The following is an 11,278-nucleotide window of genomic DNA, read 5'->3' as shown; positions in this document are numbered from 1 at the left end:
TATTACTCACATTCACATCAAATGGTATTGATCCGTATTGATAGTTAATTATTGCATGAGTATATGAAAAGCACACAAATAGTGGTGAATAAAAATATAAAATTGAATCAAATATAAAATCGAAGGATGTCCACGTGTTTTAGCGACAACGGTTTATAACGCGTGAGATGCCGTAACGATAATACAAGCTGATAGGTTATTTTAATGAGATGCGACGATAAGACATCTAAAAATAACAAGGTGCAAAAATTAACGATTTTAAGTATATCTGTTAGGGTTATTTAGGAGTATTTTGAGGATATTGTAAAAGTATTGAATTTTTTAAAATAAAGAGTTGAGTTTGTTTTATAAAAAGATTATTATAGATAGAAGATATGAAGTGCTTGGTGAAAAAGGGCAAAATAGAAAGTTAGTATATGTATAAGGGGGAAAAGTGTAAAAGTAGAGCAGTTACCATATTTAGGGAATTTAATCTGCCATATATGTGTGGGGGATTGTGGGTGTATATATATCTCCCGCGTATTCCAGTGCGAAAAATCCATCCAATCAATCAATCAATCAATCAGAAAAAAAATTAGAGTTTGTGCGCAGACGAAACAAAACCCTCTTCCACTCTCATATATATTTCGATTCGATCTTTCTTAATTTCACATAAATAATACAGTAATAATTAATTAGGGTATTATAATTATTAACTATAAATTAGACTTGAGTGAGTGCGTGCGTAATGGAAGTGATGGTGAAGCAAGAATTGATGACAATCGAAGACGGAATGCAAAGGGTTTCTTCTTCTTCTTTAACTGATAATATGCCGATAATAACAACCGAGTCGAAGAAGAGTAGTAAGGATCATCAAGAAGGAGGTGGTCCGCCAAATAAGAAACCTAAAGTCGAACAACAAGAATACGCATTGATGTTGCCTGCACTTGTTGATCCTTCTAATATTCAGCAACAAAAACCGTGCTCGGCCGCGCTAGACGTTGTTGATTATCAAAAGAAAGCGGCGGAGGGGAATGTTGGTATGTGTAAACAGTTTTGGAAGGCAGGGGATTATGATGGCCCTGTTGTTTCCCATGATCATTCTATCTCACTTCCTCATGGTATTCTCTTTTTTCCTTAACTTGCTAATTTTTCGATTTTATATGTATGTGTATGATACAATTTTTTGAACAAATAAACTAATATACAATTTTTCGTTATTTTATGTATGTTGAATTGATATATATATTTTTTTTGGTACCAATCCAATTAATTACAGGTGGCATGGATCACTTGAGGGTTCATCCAAGATTCTTGCATTCGAATGCTACAAGTCACAAATGGGCGTTAGGAGCTTTCGCTGAGCTTCTTGACAATTCTTTGGATGAGGTGCGAACCGGAGCTACTTATGTCAATCTGGATGTGCTTCACAACGAGAATGATACTCGCACCAAAATGTTGCTCGTTGAAGATAACGGTGGTGGTATGACTCCTGATAAAATGCGAGGCTGCATGTCTCTTGGCTACTCTGTCAAAAGCAAACTGGCCAACACTATTGGTCAATGTGAGTGTAACTCTGCCATTCAATGCATGATCTGCATACAATCATCGATCGTTTACATACTAAATTTACGTTTCTATGTGTTTTAATTAGATGGGAATGGTTTCAAGACAAGTACAATGAGGCTTGGAGCAGATGTTATAGTATTCACCCGTTGCCCTGGAAAGGATGGAGGAAGGTATGGTTTTATAAGCCTGACCAGATTTATATGGGTCATGGTTTACTTTCAGCAGTTTATTGTCTTATCCTTTATGTACTGCGAACAAGACTAACTTTTTTCTTAATCTGTTTAGCCCAACCCAAAGTATTGGAATGCTGTCATACACATTCTTAATGGAAACCGGAAAGCAAGATATTGTTGTTCCAATGGTACGTACCACACCTGACTCTGTTTCTACATCTACGTTAGCTGATCCTTTGAATGTATATCAATTCTGATTAACTGTTTACGCTGATTTAGATTGATTTTGAGAAAAAAGGAGAAGACTGGGGAATGTTGGTGCGATCTTCGCCTGCTGACTGGAAAAAAAACATGGAGACAGTGGTCCGGTGGTCTCCATACTCGAGTGAAGAATCTCTTCTACAGCAGGTTGCTAGTGTTTTCCTAGACTTGACGTATTACATGAATACTGGATTTGTATTTATTTTTGGAAGTTTAGTGTCCGCTGATCATATAAGTATGCCACTTTTTAATTTTCCTGTTTCATTGTAGTTTGACTATATCAACGATCAAGGCACGCGCATCATTATATACAACCTTTGGGAGGATGAAGAAGGACAGCTAGAGCTTGATTTCGACACTGATTTGGAGGTATGTCATATATCCTTTCCCTTGTTTGCTGTTTCTGTTGCTCTTTACTGAATAATTGTCAGACTGACTTATACTGATTTCTAATTGACAGGACATCCAAATCAGGGGGGTCAATAGAGATCCAAAGAAGATAGAGATGGCAAACTTGTATCCCAACTCTCGACATTTTTTGACCTACCGCCACTCTTTAAGAGTATAGTCTCTGTCATTAACCTTAATATTAGTTTATTGATTATTTTAGAATAAGCTGTTACTAATCTGTCTTTTTAATCATATTGACTTTACTTCTCCAGAGTTATGCAGCCATTCTATACCTGAACCTTCCAAATGGGTTTAAAATTTTCCTTCGTGGAAAAGAAATCATCCATCATAATATAGTTGATGATATGATGCTGACGCAGAAGATTATGTACAAACCAACGCAACTTGCTGATGGGACAAAGAATGCTCAAAAGGTACTGACTCTAAATCAAGGAGCTTTTATTTAGTTCTAATATCTTCATGCTAAAATCTCTGGTAATTCATTTTTTGCTCTTGTTGTTTGCAGCCGATGACGGCTGTAGTGACTATTGGCTTTGTGAAAGATGCGAAAGACCATATCGATGTTCAAGGATTCAATGTTTATCATAAGAATCGGCTCATTAAGGTTTGAATTTAGTACTTTTTTTCTTGCTAAAGAATGGATACCAATATCAGATTAATGTATTTGACTATTTGCTGTATGTTCTATGTTTTGAATATTTTCCTGAAATTTTGTGCTGCAGCCATTTTGGAGGGTTTGGAATGCTGCTGGAAGTAATGGTCGGGGAGTTATAGGTATTTTGTTGTTTAAATCGTATAACACTTGTATGGGTCTAATTTAATTAATACATCAATCATATCCTTATTTGATCAAACACAGGTGTGTTAGAAGCTGATTTCGTCGAACCAGCTCATGATAAGCAGGGGTTTGAACGCACAACTGTACTTTCAAGACTTGAGAATCGATTGATTCAGATGCAGAAGGAATATTGGTACGTTTTCCTTAACTTTATTCCCATAAGGATGCCTTGCACTTGAACGAGAACTAATTATTCAATAACCAACTTTTGCCAGGTCTGCGAATTGCCAAGAAATCGGATACGCTAAACGTGGCAAGAGTAGTGCTTCAGATCCAACTTATAGACCTCCTTCCACTAAAGACAAATCTTATGTGGATGCAGTTCCGATTTCAATATACACTAATGATGCCAGAGTGAACCTGAGACTCATGAATAAATTTGAAGCACCAAAACCTGTGGAATTTGCACAAAAGTGTGAGATGCCAGAAACATACGCGTCAAGAATAAATCAATGTAAAACATCCGTTTCACTGAAAGAATCAAAAGCAAGAGGCACTGGCTTTCCTTTAGAGGTGATTTTCTCCGTATTTTTGTATCACACTATTAATATATTTTTTTTCCTTCTCTCTTTTCTCGCTTATATATATCAATAAGCTTTGAAATTTCTAAATATCCATCTGTTGCAACTTTGTGCCTTTATGATGGGTGTTGATTCTAAGAATTTACAGTGTAATTTTTTAATTTTACTTACACTTGCTTTACTATCTTGTAACTAAACAGGCAGGAGCCACAAATGGAGATGTACATGCAGATGTATCTGGTGGCTGCAAAGCAGACATTGTAGCAGAGTTGAGGAAAGAAATTCTTGAACTCAGGCAGAGGTTTGTCAAACTATCCCCATCTAATTGTATCTGCAAATTTATAATATGAGTTGTGTTTAAAAACAGCAGATAGTAATTTTAGGATGTTTGGATGTATTTGAAAAATTAGGTGGATGGTAACTTTTTCAAACTGATTATTTCAAAATGCATAATCACTTTATATAAAACCCAATCCCAAACACTAAATCCATATATTTTTCTCATTTTCCATTTCAGCATTATAACTATGTTAGTCTAAACTTTAATCCTTTTTGCAGATTAGTGAGTAATGAAGATGCAGGGGCGTTTACTAGTTTGTTAGATGATTTGCGATCTGAGAGAGACAGAAATGCCTTGCTTGAAAATCAAGTAAATCACCCTCCTCTTTTCTTTTTGTTAGTATAAACACTTTGGAGATCTTACTGAAGATTGGCTAACAAAACCATGCTTCTTTGACAGCTTCTAAAGGCAAATGAAAGGATAAAAGAACAAACCAACCTCATTGACAAATTTGCAGACGAAAGACATCAACGAGACAAGACAGAACTTAATTTGATGAATAAGTTGAAGGTTAGGAAACAGTACATATGAAAAAGTTTATTTATTTATTTATTTTTTGATAAGTTTCTTATTATATCTCTGTTCAAAAGTAATTCCGTATATCAGCTTTATCTAATTAACGTGTCACTGTTTTTTGTAGGAGGCCACGGTTACCGTTGGAGAGTTACGGATGCAAATTAAAGTACTTGAGAAGAGCCAAGTCAAATCTGAAGAATTTATTTGAAAGTGCCATCTCTAATACATATGATGATTAGTTTCTTAGATGATTTTCAAGTTACATGTGCATGATTTTGTAATTATTCCAACTTTAAAATAGAAAGGCACATTTTACTATCTACAATTATCAATAATATTTTGACAAAGTTGTTACATATATGACCAAAATCACATTCCTAAGGAGAAGCATATATATTAAAAATACTGAAGTATATTCTTAATTGGTTGTGGCAATGATAAGAAATTACAGCTTTGAGGACAGATTTGTAACAATATATATATATATATATATATATATATATGAGGACAGATTTTGTATGTACACAAATGAGCAAGTAGCTATGGTTGCTGGGTTTGAGGGCTATTAGGAGATGGGGGGAAAGTGGGTATCCATGTTCTTGGATCTCTTGGATCAAATCCAGGCAGTGGTGGACTGATAAATGAGAACCCTGGTATTGGTGTTCTTGGATTGAATGGAGGTGGACTGGATGAAGGATTGTTGGGTATCCAACTTCTTGGGTCTCCTGGATTGAACCCTGGTGCTCTTGTAAAAGGAGGGAAGTTTGTTGGTGGAGCTGATTGTAACGGCGGCAAAGGTGGTAACGGCGGCAAAGGCGGTAGTTGAGGTAAGGGCGGTAACTGAGGTAATGGTGGCGATGATGGAAAAGGCGACCACGGTGGGAATTGAAACGGAGGAAAAGATGGCAATGGAGGAAAGGAAGGGAAAGGAGGTAACTGAGGTAAGGGCGGTAATTGAGGCAAGGGTGGCAATGATGGCCATGGTGGCAGTGGAGGTAGAGTAGGCCATGGAAAATAAGGGAGAAAGAACTTTGATGAATTGAAAGAATCTGATAACATCTTTTCTTCCTCCATGTTAAAGTTGTAGTTCCCACAAAGCGTTGAATTTCTCCTAAACGGTCTGTAGCTGAGTGCGCTTACGCTGTAGACACAAAGGTTAGTTGATCTCGACTTGAGCGTGATCTCTTTAGATGTGGAGGATACAGCAGGGACATTGCAGGCTGAGACCGAGCTTCCTATTAAGCTAGCTTCACAAAATGACTGGATGGCTGGTCCATCCACACAGTCAACTCCCTCCACTGATGGTATATCCAATCTATAAACACCATATCTGTTTGTTGTTCTGTTTACCGAAAAACTAATTTGTTGCGTTTGTGTTGACCGAAATTTACATTGTACATGAACATCCGCACCTGTTTCACAAGCCTAGAAATTAATTTATAAACACGTACAGAAAAACAAGTCTGAAGCTTAAACTAACTGATCGATGGGTTTAAAGAGTTAAGTAACAATTAATTAATAGTTTACCTGGTAAGAAATAACTGTGTTTTGTGAAGGAGTTATTGCAGCAAACGTCACAAAACACGGAGCCTGTGACCGTGATATGAGAGGTCGGGAATGGCGGCGGTGCCAGTGCAAGATGTGGAATAACAATGACAAGAAGAAGAAGAAGAAGGAATATCTGATGATACATGGTCGTTTGAAACAAAGGACAAGTGAAGGTTCCAAGTATATATATTGTTTTGTTGTATGTGGGAATTGAATAGAATGATATATATACAAAAGGATATATGTATACTTATGATTAAGAAGATAGAAAGATGGCAGCACATTAAGTAGGGTCAGACCATATATAAATTGAGAATCCGTGAGTGGTTGTTGTTAGGACCAACTGTAATTTTCATTTTTTAGAAGTTTCATCAATGTGCTACTACAAAACAAAGACATGTGAAGCCTCCTTTTGGCAGATTGTAGGACTAGCTAGTAGTCAATTTAATGGAATGATGGTGGTTTGGTTTAATTCCCGGTGGCTGTTCATGACATTCTTTATTGCTCCATGCCAAAAGTACTACGTATAGTATAGTTATTCTGTCAACAAACAACACTTGGTGAGTACGGATGACATACTTTTTTCATCAAACGAGCCTAGGTAATCCTATTTGTTTTACCAACAGATTAATTCCAAAACGATACGTTCACGAGTTTGAAATCACAGCGGGTGAACCTAGCTCAACATTCTTGGTCCAAAAGTCAATAATTTTGGTCATAAGTGTTCACAAAAGTCCAAACTTAAAAATCAAAATCGTAATTTAGGAATATTAGAGATGAAACCGTAACTTTTTGACAAATCACATCGACGATTTTTGTAATTAACTCTTAACTAACAAGACTTCAAAAGGAAAGAAGCAAACTTTCATATCAGTAACTTGTACACTTACAAATCGTAAAAGGAATAAATATTTTGTAACCTTATATAAAAATTTCAAGGAAAAAATATGTGTATGCAAAAGGAAAAAGAAACTCAAGGGCTCAAATTATTGTACAACCGATGTATTGGAGCTAATGATGTCGGTTTTGAAAGGCCACCGATGAGGCACCCGATACACCCCATTCAAATTCGTAACACAAAATTTGATGTAATTTATCAAATTATGTAAATAACGTGTAAAGTCAGCCTTTTTATCTTTTGATGTAACATATATATTCTAATATTGAGAATTAGCAAATCGGAAAGAAAAGTACGAAAGCTAGTTAAATGGGGTTAGTACAAGTTTTTCTTTTTGACTTTTTGTGCAGAAAAGAACAAAGCTTTTATTTGGCTCACAAGTGATCCGAGGGACAGCCAACACGACCTTGTGTTAAATGTTGCATGTTTTATTTAAAAGAAAATTAAATCAATATTGGATAAATGGAAAGTTTTCTTTATGATGTTTATGTATAAAGGGCCGTATGTTTATGATTTTTTTTAATCACTAAGTGGCTGATAATAAAGTCATGACAGAGGGTATGTTTGGCAAAAAAGCTTGGAGTTGAGGCTGTAGTTAAGGGCTTGAGGCTGGAGCTTGACGTTGGGGCTAGGGGCTGGGGCTTTTTTTTCAATTCTCTTCCTACGAGCTTTTATTTTAAAGACTTTTTGGGGCTTTTAGGAGTTTTTTGGGGCTGGGGCTATTGATTTCTTATGTATTGCCAAACAAGGCTATAATTTTCAATGAGTTTATTTTTAAAAGCTAAATAGCTTTTAAGCCATTAAAAGCCCCTGAAAAACTCTTGCTAAACAGTCCCTAATGTTTGTACATATTAATAAAGGGGTATTAGAAAAAAATTCTCAGAAGACAAAATTAAAAAATCAATAAAAAAAATATCTAAAAGGGGTAAATGTTAAAAACCTAGAAGAAAATTTTAAAAATCCATGAAAAATCTAAAATCCATGTCAAAATATAAATTTCAGAGGGACATTGACTCTCTTTGCCAGCCATATGGTACCGCCTTGCATATTAAGTCAAATACTTTTATTTTTTTTTATCGGTTAACTAAGAAGAAAACGGTTTTGATTAACTTAATTAGTAGGTTAAGTACTTTTTTATCAAGTGCATTAAGTTCTAAACAAATGGGAAAGAACCGGTTATACTTGTGTTAATTAACAGTTGCGTTTAGTTAACCATTTGATTGTTAAGAAACTTGGACGGTAGGTTATTCAAGACGCATAGATGTACAATCTGATCGGAGACATCTTTGATAGGAGATATAGGTTATTGTTGAAGTTGCTGGTTGGATTTGTAGGGTTTCCTTTTGTACGTTATTCAGTCCAGTTGTGTGGTTTACGGTTGGGTTATAAGGTGTTTAATTAAGCTTAATTACAAGTTAGGTAAAAACTTTGCAAGTCATTATTTGCATCGATCATTAATTTCTTTCCAACAACCACATATACCGATGATCAAAAACAAGTTATATGAATATGTAAGTCCATGGAAAGTTAATAAATTGGCAATTATAACAAAGTTAAAAATGTTCACCATATATAGCTGTAAGAAACAAGGTATAGTAGAAGCAAATAAAATAGTTAATGAAACAATGGTGGTACGCAGGTAGGTAAATTATATATTAGTTAGAATCTCTTCCTAGACATTGAGGGAGGTGGATTACCCTCAAACAAAGTCTCAATCAATGCTTCAATGTCTTCTGGTTGATATTTTATATACTTGTCCATGCTTTTCCCTGCCTCAAAATGATGTCTGTACCTCCCTACAAACGACCTGTAGGCCGGAATCACCACCGCGGATATAGAAGCCCGAAGCTCTGACAACAATTGCTCCTCACTAACAACCCATGCGCTTTGTATCTTGTGTATCTCATCAAACATGGAATTGAAATTCTTGAACCTTTCTTTCAATACTTGTTTATTCACTTTTCCATTTACTTGTATCCCTTCTTGTGTGATGCACTGCAACAGCCTTGCCCAGGTCTCTCTTTGGTAACTCTTGTGATAATGCCGAACCTCTGAAGACCTACGCCGACACCAGTTGTCTCCCATCAGCTTTTTGATCTCGTCCGATCCTTTTACCTTTTGTAATATATACCTACCGTTGTTCATTAAAAAAATGTTGCGCAACGCAGGATCTTTGTAGAGCGTTGATTTGACCGCAAGGTTGCCATCCAAAAGGCTCATGACAGACAATATCTGTGCCGCCAATGGTGATTTCTCCATGTCCATTTCCATATTCTCAAGAGAATTAGCCGCAGGCTGGTTGAGTTTTGCATTTTGTTGGAAGATCTGTTCCAACGTGTCTCCATACTCACACGCGTACTTTAAATAATTTAAAACGTAGCGTGTCAGGGGGTGTACTGCGCCCCCTGGTACATGGCTTTTTGCGGCATCGTTCCTGATGGAGCTTTCTAGATCGCCAAACATGCTAACAGCGCCCTCCCCTATACGCTCCGCGACAGATGATATTTCAGCATTGAGATCATTATTGCATGATGATTCATGTTCTTCCAATTTGTTAGTATTTTCATCATCATCATCATCATCTTGATCTTGTATGGAATAATATTTACAACTATCACTCATTTCTTTATCAAGGCCTTGGAGGGCCTCATACATATCTAGGAACTTAAACAGCCTTTCTGCGGATCTCTTAGTCATGGCAACAGCCGCGGCGTAATCAAGTAACCACGTGATCACGCTACGGACCAGATTGATAAACAGACCCCTGAAAATGGGAATATGATGGGAGAAAACCGTGTCACCTAGGTTTCTTTCAGCCGGGATTAGAAACCGAGAGCAATGTTTGATGATTCTGATCCATCTTGAGACGTCTGCCTCAAGCGTTTCCCAGTTAAACTTGTGGACATCTTCTGCATTGAGCTTTTCAAAATCCAGCCTTCTGAGTTGCTCGTACAGGGCGTTTCCCCTTGCCATGCTATATACATTTGAGCATTCGTGTCTGTAGCCGGCCGATATCATGGTTGTTACGATTTTGTTCATTCTGTTGACTTTCTCGTTGGAGAAACCTGGATAATCCTCATCCGCCTTGGCTGCAGGGGGCGGGGGTTCGGGCGCTGGACAGCGTTCTGTTTTGAAGGAAAAATGTTTTGAAGATATCGCTTTTAGTTTGGGTTCTGCTGCTGTTGCTGGTGGCGCCGTTGACGAATCTAGTAGAATTGCACGAAGATGTTCTTGCATGAACTTCATAACTCGATGCAAAAGTTTATCAACCTGATCAGATGCGTTATCGTACTCGTCTAGCGCGGATTTTAAATTACATAACCGCCTAACAGATTCAAACAGGAACGTGTCATCCGCGGCCTCATGATGATCAGATATCAAAATGTCAACATTCCTAGCGGCTGATTTTGTTGTTTTGGAATGGATTACGGTTGAGAATGTGTGTATAACGTCCGGAAGTTCGGGTGGGGTGGTCTTGTCATTAATGGAGCTTGATAATTCATCCATGAAACCGTCGAGTTCTGAGAAGATACGATCGTGATTCAGAATATTATCGTCGACATCAGGAGGAGGGTCATTGAGGTCGTCGCTAGATTCAGAATCCCCGGCTGCATGGGGGACAGGATGAGGAGATTTATGATGTAATCTTGGGGAAAAGGATGATCGGCCGGGACTCTGATCGGCATTATTGGTTCGCCAACGATGCCGTCCAATGAAACTACCGGATTTGCCTCCGTGTTTCTCCATCTATATATATATATATATATATATTATGCTAGAATTAATGACAGTAGGGATGATTAATAATTATATATGGCCCTATCATCCATGCATATGATCGATCGATCAGGGGATAACAGCTAGCTAGGGAGATGGAGAGGAGCATGCTCGCTTCCTATCGAATCTAGCACCATGATCAATTTCTTAATTTCACCCATAGATTGCATCTACCTTTACTATATTTTTTGATTGATTGATGATCTAAATTTAACTTCATTTTCAATTACTATATATAGTAATTTATCTATGTATTCAGTTAAAATCTATATTGAATTTATTAAACTAGATATGAAATATAGATTTTATTTTTTTTATTGACATATCTTTTTCTTTTGCCCAATCAGAAAAATCTGAGGTGTCAATTCTTTGTTTTTTTCCTTAAAAAAAAAGTTATTTTTTCAATACATGTTTTTAAACGACAAGCTAGTGATATTATGTTAAAAA

General features: G+C 36.7%; 3 protein-coding genes across 3 annotated transcripts; 1 reads left to right on the top strand and 2 right to left on the bottom strand.

The window, feature by feature from the left end:
- The first annotated feature begins 727 nt into the window (after positions 1-727).
- On the top strand, positions 728-4,910 carry LOC122595282 (protein MICRORCHIDIA 7-like). The gene is made up of 16 exons (XM_043767621.1): positions 728-1,100; positions 1,259-1,543; positions 1,634-1,718; positions 1,834-1,909; positions 2,001-2,129; positions 2,253-2,351; positions 2,443-2,544; positions 2,645-2,806; positions 2,899-2,997; positions 3,116-3,167; positions 3,253-3,364; positions 3,447-3,744; positions 3,953-4,053; positions 4,311-4,401; positions 4,492-4,602; positions 4,733-4,910. Exons 1-16 carry the CDS (start codon positions 728-730, stop codon positions 4,814-4,816), a joined length of 2,259 nt encoding a protein of 752 aa, XP_043623556.1. The 3' UTR covers positions 4,817-4,910.
- A 14-nt stretch (positions 4,911-4,924) lies between these two features.
- Positions 4,925-6,350, bottom strand: LOC122596767 (RNA-binding protein 12-like). Its single transcript, XM_043769396.1, has 2 exons — positions 6,136-6,350; positions 4,925-6,020 (listed from the first exon to the last, which is right to left on the bottom strand). The coding sequence occupies exons 1-2, from the start codon at positions 6,299-6,301 to the stop codon at positions 5,149-5,151; spliced, it is 1,038 nt and encodes a 345-aa protein (XP_043625331.1). The 5' UTR covers positions 6,302-6,350; the 3' UTR covers positions 4,925-5,148.
- A 2,363-nt stretch (positions 6,351-8,713) lies between these two features.
- Positions 8,714-10,801, bottom strand: LOC122595281 (exocyst complex component EXO70B1-like). Its single transcript, XM_043767619.1, has 2 exons — positions 9,667-10,801; positions 8,714-9,597 (listed from the first exon to the last, which is right to left on the bottom strand). Exons 1-2 carry the CDS (start codon positions 10,799-10,801, stop codon positions 8,714-8,716), a joined length of 2,019 nt encoding a protein of 672 aa, XP_043623554.1.
- Between the last annotated feature and the right edge of the window lie 477 nt (positions 10,802-11,278).

The sequence above is a fragment of the Erigeron canadensis genome, chromosome 4, assembly GCF_010389155.1.
Source record: "Erigeron canadensis isolate Cc75 chromosome 4, C_canadensis_v1, whole genome shotgun sequence".
In the NCBI taxonomy this organism is placed as follows: domain Eukaryota; kingdom Viridiplantae; phylum Streptophyta; class Magnoliopsida; order Asterales; family Asteraceae; genus Erigeron; species Erigeron canadensis.
This window is presented reverse-complemented; position numbering and strand designations above follow the sequence as displayed.

What these genes read in the sequence shown, in the direction of transcription:
- LOC122595282 (XM_043767621.1), top strand. Translation starts at nt 728, where the DNA reads ATGGAAGTGATGGTGAAGCAAGAATTGATGACAATCGAAGACGGAATG. An exon ending in AAGAATCTCTTCTACAGCAG is followed by an intron (nt 2,130 to 2,252) that starts GTTGCTAGTGTT and finishes GTTTCATTGTAG; the next exon opens with TTTGACTATATCAACGATCA. An exon ending in ATAAGAATCGGCTCATTAAG is followed by an intron (nt 2,998 to 3,115) that starts GTTTGAATTTAG and finishes TTTGTGCTGCAG; the next exon opens with CCATTTTGGAGGGTTTGGAA.
- LOC122596767 (XM_043769396.1), bottom strand. Translation starts at nt 6,301, where the DNA reads ATGTATCATCAGATATTCCTTCTTCTTCTTCTTCTTGTCATTGTTATT. An exon ending in ACACAGTTATTTCTTACCAG is followed by an intron (nt 6,021 to 6,135) that starts GTAAACTATTAA and finishes CTTGTGAAACAG; the next exon opens with GTGCGGATGTTCATGTACAA.
- LOC122595281 (XM_043767619.1), bottom strand. Translation starts at nt 10,801, where the DNA reads ATGGAGAAACACGGAGGCAAATCCGGTAGTTTCATTGGACGGCATCGT. An exon ending in TGATAAAGAAATGAGTGATA is followed by an intron (nt 9,598 to 9,666) that starts GTTGTAAATATT and finishes ACAAATTGGAAG; the next exon opens with AACATGAATCATCATGCAAT.